This window comes from Peromyscus leucopus, chromosome 6, assembly GCF_004664715.2.
Source record: "Peromyscus leucopus breed LL Stock chromosome 6, UCI_PerLeu_2.1, whole genome shotgun sequence".
NCBI classification, from domain to species: Eukaryota; Metazoa; Chordata; class Mammalia; order Rodentia; family Cricetidae; genus Peromyscus; species Peromyscus leucopus.
In genome coordinates, this window is record NC_051068.1 from 117,373,545 (window position 1) to 117,382,755 (window position 9,211).

Below are 9,211 nucleotides of genomic sequence, written 5' to 3' on the forward strand. Positions count from 1 at the left end.
TCACTAAATTTTGCTGTGTACTTTACAAGGTCTAAAACAGACAGTGTTTTTCCTCTCTTCCCAAGGAGTTTGGAGCATTCCCACTGGGGTTCTTTGCAGTTAGGCAGTTTCACACAGAAAAGAGTCTTCACCTCAACGTCAGCAGTCTCAGCTTTTGGTTCCTGGCTTGTTTAGCTCTTCTATCTTGACAACACTGAGGCTCTCTTTAAGAACACCAACAGGAATAAAAGTCTTACTGTTGTGGAAACTACAGACCCCTGGAGCTGAATAGGGCCTCAAAGGTGGTTCAAACGAGTGCTTTTCAAAATCGTCACCAAGCCCAGCAATAAGAAGTAACACCCTGGGGTGTGCAGAGATTGATCAATGGTGAAGAGTGCATGCTGCCCTTCCAGAGGACCTGAGTTCAACTCCCAGCACCCACATCAGGTAGCTCACAACTACCTGACTCCAGCTCCAGAAGATCTGACCCCTCTGGCCTCCATGGGCACCTGCACTCACGCACACATAGTCACACAAATACATGTCATTAAAAATAATAAAAATAAATCTTTTTAAACATGTGGTACACTGCTGGATCACCAGTACACCCATATGTGATATATAAAATTTCAGGAAAACTATAATTTCCTTGGCCTGTGTAATATATTCTGTGCATTATTCTATCCTATTCTACCCCCCTTTTTAAAAATGGTCCAAATCCACTAAAATGATTGCACACCCACCAAAGGATTTGTGCCACAGTTTGGAAATCCAGATGTGCCCTAAAGTCCCTAACTTACAGCTGAGGAAGGCCCACCTCTAGGCCATGGCATGGATCTCCGGGAGCTGTACAGTCAGTGCGCGAGGACCTAGCTACTCTTCCTGCCCTCCACATCCAGTTCTTCACTCACGTTAGTCAGACCGTAAAAACCCGCGTGTGATGGGGAAACAGTGGGCTTTGGTAATGTGTCACTATACAACAGAGAGCTGACCTCTCCGGTTACCTCTTACACATCCAATGTTGGTCCCAGCAAAGCCCCAGCTCAGAGGCTCTACCGCAGTACTGGGGACCGTTTCTCATCGGCTCTGATCCTCACATGAGGAGGGAAACTGCCCAGAGATGGTGCTAGCCAGCCAGAGCCACTGGCTATTGATATGGTTTTATTGACTTGCTTGTTCTCTTTTCCACATTCGCTTTTAGCTCCTCGTCACTGTCTGGTACAGCCCCAAGCATATGGTAAGCTTGAGGTGAATATTTATTGACTTGTAAGCAATGCATCATAAAGGCACTGAGAGAAAAGAACTGCATCATGATAAGGAGATGGGTCACACCACAGTAAAAAATGCTGTCTGTGGAAGGAGAGCATGCATTCCAAACCAGGTGTCTCCTAAAAGCTATTTATTACAGACAAGGCACATAACTTCTCTCTGCCAATCTCATAGCATGGTCCTATGAGTTAATCAAGGAAAACATTTCTCCCACCAGGTTTGGCTCGTACTAAGCATATAAACGTTAGCTGCTGACTGTTGCCCGAGGTTATGTTAACACAGCAGCAGAACACTGAACCTGTTTCAACATCACTGAGCTGAGAGGTAAGGTCAGAGCGATCCAGTTACTAGTGGATGGTGTTCATGTTCCACCACGGTCTACAAAGCACATTTCTAGCTATCACACCAGAAAGAATTGTTTCTTACAAAAGCAGTGGAGATCACAGCAAACAATTAAGTAAATAGCCTGCGAATATATCACAGAGAACAGACTGCTTAGGAAGCCCCAGTGCGCATTGGTGATGGATGGAACTTCTGACTTGATCAAAGTCTGAAGAATGCCTTAGGAGCCACGGCTGCCTGCCCCTGACAAAGCCCATTGTACAGTGTTACTTGGCGTGCGTGGGGTGGGGAGCTGTGTGTGGGGTGCATTAGCCATTACTAGAATTTTCTAGAAAGTGTTTCCAAAGTCTGAAGTTGGAAACAGCAGAACGGGTGAGAGTATGAGTTCTGGAGTCCTGCACGTAGGCCGACGCTGAGAGTCGAGCCTCAGTTTCCTCTGCCAGATGGTTGTAACTGCAGCAACCTTCTAATGTGGTCCAGAAAACTGCTGGGGCTCACGTGTGCAGAGCACTTTATAACTACGTCATAAAAGTTAGCTTTTCCTACTAAGGAGGCGTGGGTGAGCAGACGACTAGCGGGGTGGAACACCACGGATCAAAGGGGTCCCAGCCATTCATTATCTCTAACCCTCGTGTGACGGATGTAAGTTCCCTCGCGGGTGAGAAAACACTGAAGGCTGAGACAGAAGCCCCGCATCAGCATCCGGGGTCTGGGCAGCTCTTACTTCTTCCTTTCTCCCTGCAGGTGCCTTCGTGGTGTGCTGGACGCCAGGTCTCGTGGTGCTGCTGCTGGATGGCCTGAACTGCAAGCAGTGCGGCGTGCAGCATGTGAAGCGCTGGTTCCTGCTGCTGGCGCTGCTCAACTCCGTCATGAACCCCATCATCTACTCTTACAAGGACGAGGACATGTACAGCACCATGAGGAAGATGATCTGCTGCACCTCGCAGGATGGCAGCACTGAGCGGCGCCCCTCCCGCATCCCCTCCACCATCCACAGCAGGAGTGACACCGGCAGCCAGTACCTGGAGGACAGCATCAGCCAGGGCCCCGTGTGCACTAAAAATGGCTCCTAAACCAAGGATGTTTCTCCCCTCTCCCCCTGGGGAAAGAGCTTTTAAGAATCCTCGCCTGTCTAAAAAAGCCCATGCATGGACAGTGTTGTTTGAGGTCTCCATGAGTCACTGCTGGGGCTTTTAAGTTTTCATTGTCAAGGAAGATAAGACACTGCGTTTAGTGAAAGTGCACAGAAAAGGAAGACAGAAACAGGGATTCCTGCTTGTTGTCTGCAGACAGCTCAAGACATCCTCCAGCTCTGGGCTCTGCAACCATCTTGCCGCCATTATCTCTGTGTTTTCCAAGATAGTGTTGAAGCGTCTAGGTCAAAAGAAACAATAATGGTACTTGAGCCTGCTTGTGTGGCTGCTAGACTCTAGGTAGTTGTTTCTGCATGCGTTCAAAATGTTCAAAAATGCTTTAGCAGTGGGCTTTGTTTTCACCAAAGACACTTCGGCCAAGAGCTAGGTGTACTGTAGGAGTCTGGGAAAAAAACGGTACAGGTTCTGGAGTAAACTTGATTTATAACCAGATGAACTTTCTGAGGAAAAACATTTATTGAAAAGAACACTGAAAATGTGGAAATACGGAAATATGAGCATGAGTAGAGCCTCAGTCTTGGCTATCTCGATACCACTGGTAGGCTTGCTGGATTCAGTGTGCAAAGGATTTGCATATCTAGTGTTTTACCCAAAGCTGCCAGCATGCTTTATCTTTCTTATGGACTAAATTTTGATCTTGTATTTTTCTCCTTCAAAGATCAATGAAAGACAGATCAGTTAAAAACAAAAACAGTGTTTTATACACATAGGCTACTGACCGACATTTTCTATGTAAGACATTTAGAGTATATTCTGACTTAAAGTAAGAATATCTTCAAGGCAGGTACTATAGTATTTATGTAGTATGTAAAAGTTTACATGTTTTCTTTCTTTTCTTCTTTTTTTTGCTCTTGTGATATAACATTTATGTGCACAAACTACTTGTAATAAAAGAATTTAAGAAGTTACTCTTTGAGATATAACAGCCTAAAATATAGAGCATTATAATTTGAAGGCTTAGATTTTTTTCATGCTTGTTGCAGTAGGTGGATGTACCCAAAGCTTATGTTAAAGCTACCTATAAAATAAAATTTTAAAAGGACCTGTTCTCCCTTGATGAGGTCCATTATTGCTTTTTATATTATCTAAGCAGAAATACAGCTTGTGGTGACTGTGACTCACATTTCTATTACAGAAGAAAAATCAAATTTGCCATGAAGTACATACTGTCGGTGTTTTATGTAAGCATTCCGAATCTACAGCTGGCCAAAGGGTGGAGAACTGAAATTGAATTCCAGTCCCTGAATAGCTACTAAGGGATCTTTAAAGGTTTTATTTTAAGGCAAGAACCATTTTTAGTGCCCTGCATCTGAGTGTCATATTCAGAATGGTGTCTGGAGGGGATCCAAAATGTGGAAACACAGTGTGGAAATATATAGCTTTTGTTTTTATGCTCACACACATCTCGAGAATGGCACAAGCATAGGGAATTCAAGTATATTTGGAAATGATGATTGGAGGGGTTACAGAGTTCACTGAGACCACTCAGGAAATCCAGCCTTTAGTGTGTGAGGGGAATGAATGCAAAGAAAGAAGTTGCCCTGGCAATTCTAAGACCCTGCATCTGCAAATCTTATCTTCATTCATTGCAGTGGTCATACTGAGCATCTTGCCCAGACTTTGCCAGATCCATATTTGAGTCTAAGCACAGGTCAAACAAGACTTCGTCCCTTACAAACTTAACATTTGTAGCATTGTCTGTAGTGTTCTGGTCAACCTGTGTTGTTGAGAGAAAGTCCAGTGCGGACACTCCTGGCTTGGAAAGAAATAATTTTTTTTTAAAAACAATCTTTTGAAATTTCTTGGTGAAATACAATTTTGTTGCAATTGAGTAGTAGATGTGGGGCCCGTTTGTGACATTCAGAAGCCCTGAGTTTGAATACAATGACAGAACCATCCTGACTGCATTTGTACAGCTCCAAATAAGGCCAATCTTAGCTTCCCACATCTATGTATGCCTCTAACTTTGTGAATTCCTTTGCGAAAACCATTTTCTTGATGATTTTTCCAAATGCTAAAAATCAAAATGGGTCCAGATGCCCTGGCCTCCTTGGCACTCTGAGCACATGCCCAGCTTATATTAAGACAACCTGGGACCAAGAGTCCAGCATGTGCAGTAGCAAGTATGACTCTGTTCACCTGCAACTACCGTCCCATGCAATGGGGCTTTTCCAAGCTCTGTGTTTACAGATGAGCCTGTGAGCTCATTAATCCTCTGATCACTGGAGGGTGGTAAGACTATCTGGTCCTCTTTTTCTCATTGGTGAGACAAGTGGAATGAAGGTGAGCCCTGTAAAGACACCGTGAAGGTGACTTAGTGATGACTCAAAACTCATCAGAACCTGGAATAAAAATAGCCTCAACATTACCCTACAAGACGATGCATCTCATTGTATCCTAAAGAGAATTAATAACACACACAGCAGATGTGACTGCTGGGAAGCTTACTGTAGAATCTCATTCCCTTTGTGGATCACTACACATGGTGTTAAATTGGAAATCTCCAAAGCTCCTTCAGTTTTATGTGTTGTCTTTCAGGCATAGAGGTTGGGGTGAGTATTGCTTAAAGATGAGAATTTTTAAAGTAAGAGAAAGTGTGTTTTGTGTGAGGGATGCTCTCCCAAACATGTCACACAATTTGCTCATAGTTTAATGTTAGTTTCCACATTGATAGAAGTGTTAGTAGGCATGCTGTTGCTGAGTTTTTTGTTTTGTGTTGTTTTGTCTCCCTGCTGCTGTATTTTATCATTTTCTCCACAGTATCTTAGAATGTTCACTTTCTTAAATTATCAGATGGCAGATTATTGACTATAGTTGTTAGGAGTGTGGAGTGCTTTATCATCTGTAACATCTGGAATAGGTTTATTGTGCAAACAGTAACATATGGAACATTGACTTGTGTGTGTGTGTGTGTTTCAGAGTGCATAAATAAAAGTGTGGGTCCCACCATACTATGTAACACAGTGACTATGGATACAATCAGTAATCAAGGTTGGCAGTTCACTGTACCAGTCAATTCTGGATCTTGCAGTTCATGGCTGTTTTTAAAAAGTTTCAATTTTATGCAGTAGCACATAATATTTTTCTGTTATTGACAATTTCAAATTTGTACAATCCAATTTTCATAAAATGTACCTGTACTTTATTTTTTGTTTAGATTTGAGCTTGCACATTATACGATAAGGTATATTGAATAAAGAGGGGAGGGTTGTGTTCCATTGTTCATGCTGCATCTTTGTGTACACTAGGAAACAATGTCTGCTACTTCCTGAAATCACTTTCACATTTTTTATGTGTGTACATGTTCATGTGTGCAGGTGTGCATGCACATGTATATCCATGATTGAGAAGACTAGAGGTCAATAACAGGTGTCATTCATCAGGACACTGTCCACCTTGTTTTTCTGAGACAGGGTCTCTCACTAACACAGATATTATTGGTTAGCAACATTTCAGGTTACAAAATCAACATACAAAACAGGTATCTTTCACATATACTAATAATGGAATTACTCAGAAAGACATTAGGGAAAATACCCTACTCACAGTAGCACAAAAATGTAACTATGAATAAACTTAATCAAGGAAACAAAAGACTTCTGTAATGAAAATTTTAAGACACTGAAATAAGAAATTACAAAGTTACTAAATAAATAGACCTTTCCATGCTCCTGGATTAGCAGATTTAATATGTGAATGTGGCTATATTACCAAAGTAACCTACAGATTTGATGTAACGCTTCATCAAAATTCAAATGATGTTCCTTGTGGTCATAGCTGATATACAACCATGGACAATATATCTTGACATCATCCATCCTTCATGTCTCTAAGATCTTGACATAACAGTGAATAAGAAAGATATGAAATTCAGACATGCAAAGTCATTACAAGTAAGACTTATTGACCCTGTCAGATCTTAAAAGAGAGAACGGATCAAACCATTTTCAGGAAGGAGCAGTGTTTGATCCAAGGAGAAGAATGAGTTTTTATGAGGGAGAGTAACACCAAAGGTTCTTCATTTTATAGGAAGAGGGGCATGATTAGTGCACCTGTGAGGAAATTTTCATGAGATTATCTTGATATAACACATGTGGAAACCAAAGGCCATAAGATCAAATGAGTGTTCAAAATAAATTGTGACTAAATCAAGAGTAGGTTTTATTTAAGTTCCCCCTGAGATGGTCTCTATTCAGAAAATATTGATTTCTTAACAACTATGTATAACTTCAGATTCATAAGAGCCAACGTTGAATAATAATAAGCTACCCTAATGGAGAAGGTCTTCACTATCAGAGTACTTCAATTTTTGAGAATATATGCTAAAAAAAATGATTCCAAACTGGGGAAGGGCTTTGTACACAAAGGTGGTTAACACAGCATGATTTATGGCAACTAGGACCTTCTAAACTATGTAAATACTCAAATGTATAATGCAATGCACCACAGGCCAGTCCACCACTGTGACACTTTCATATACTAGCCAGGTGACACTGACAAGTTACTCTGTGCCTTAGTTTATCTATCTCTAAAGAAAGATGATAATTATATCTCATAGGGTTTTATGGAGCTTCAGGGGATCATAGATAAGACACTCACGGCTGGGCACTGAGCATGCACAGTTATTGCTGGAATGCTACTTAGCAATTTAAAGTTACAGACATAAATATCTAATGGCCAAAACATGTATATGACAGACTTTTCTGATGGACTGGTTATTGTATAAAGAAATGTGTCTTGAGAATGACTTTAAGGGCTTGGGTCAGAGCTACTACTAAAGTGGAATTAATTTTACAGAAACAGGACACTAGAAACACCCTATGTGGAGTGATTAGAATTCAGTTTTAGGTATGACATTTGACATTGTTGAGACAGAACCAGGTGGAGATGCCAACAAGGTAGCCAGGGACACAAATCTAGATCGTAGATTTCAGTCTCAGAGACACTCGTGTATGAGTGACATTAAAGCCCTGAGCCGAGAATTCACTCAGCTGCTGAGTGAACACAAACATAACAACAGGTTGGAGACTCTGCCTTGAGGCTTCTCAGTGTCCGAAAGACAGAGATACAAGAAGTCAGTCAAGGAGACAGACGGCAATGGCTTGCTGGGAGAAAAGACCCAGAAATGCACAGAGACCCTGGAGAGAACAACTCTGTCAAGCACTCGAGTCAAGACTTGAGGTTTCACTGTTAATTTGGCCTTAGAAGTTAGGAGGGCACTGACCGCGCCGTCTCGGTGGAGTGGTGGGGATGAGAGCCAGCTTGAAACGGGTTCAAAGGAAAATGGGAAGAGAGGTTTGGAAGCAGGGAGGACGGCTATTTTTGAGGCAATTCTTGTTTTGTTTTGTTTTTCCTGAAATGGGACCACAGAAACAGAGTAGCAGCTGGAGGGTCATGTGAGGTCAGTGAGGGATTAGATGCTGGAAGGAATGGGTGACAATTCAGGACATCAGTGACAATGATTGAAGGAACTGGAAAGATTTTCATGAAGGGGCTGGTCACACAGGGACATTCCACTCAGTAAGAAGAGGGAAGACAAGGCATGCCGGCAGTGAGGGAGGGAGGTATTCACTCGTTTCCTATATTATAGGTAAATGAACATTTCAGGCTATGAGCAAAGAATAAATGCTAACTCAGGATGAGTCAGAGGTTGAGAAAAGGAAAAAGAAATCATAGTGCAAGCCTTACAACAGATGCTCCATGAGTGAAAACAAAGACATAACAGTTTGCTCACATCCTTCAAGAAACGATCCCTGTAATGAACTTGTTACCCCAGAGAGACCTCTATGAGGAAGCAGGTAGGGAAGTCAAGAATCAGAGCCCAGCTGGAGCCCAGCTCCAGTGCTCACCATGCCAGACCGCTGAATAAGGCTGCCCAGGAAAGAGCAGTAGAAACCCCAAGGAAGTCCTACCCCTCACCAGCATTCCACCTACAGGGCCAGGAAAGGCCATGGTGGATGAAGTGCAGAGGTCTGAGGGGAGCTATCATGAAAGGTTTTATAATCTCCCCCATTGCTCACGCCAGAACCCCAGGAACACTCAGGCTGCAGCTCCCACTTGCCCGACCCCAGCACCAGTTGAAACCTACTAGAACCTGAGGGGTATGAGAACATCGCACTTCATCTCAGGGCAGTTAAGGCAGAAATTCACTCTCTAACTATCTCTTAAGTTCCTATCTTCCATTATTTAAGTTCCACTCTTGCATACATGTCTCATGATGGTTTTGCTTTTGTTTATGTATTGCTCGGTAGAGTCTTAGGAATATTGTTTATGTTTCTCCACCCCGTCTGCCATGAGATACTCTTCAGCCACACCTCCAACTTCCTCTCTCGTTCCTTAGTCTTTTTCTCTCTCTCTTCCCTATGCTCTTCTCTTTTTACTTCTTAATTATAATCTTCCGTGGCTTTAACAATACCTAAAGTCTGTGGACACTAACAGTGTCCTAATTTTCCCTCCCCAGCTGCTTT

General features: G+C 42.4%; 1 protein-coding gene across 1 annotated transcript in view; it reads left to right on the plus strand.

The window, feature by feature from the left end:
• The window catches only part of Lpar3 (lysophosphatidic acid receptor 3), a 71,345-nt gene extending 65,378 nt beyond the window's left edge, over nt 1–5,967 (plus strand). Inside the window, exon 3 of the mRNA XM_028876878.2 lies at nt 2,335–5,967. Within this exon, the coding sequence (XP_028732711.1) occupies nt 2,335–2,663 (329 nt within the window). The 3' untranslated portion in view covers nt 2,664–5,967. The remainder of the gene's footprint in view (nt 1–2,334) is intronic.
• Nucleotides 5,968–9,211: the final 3,244 nt, after the last annotated feature.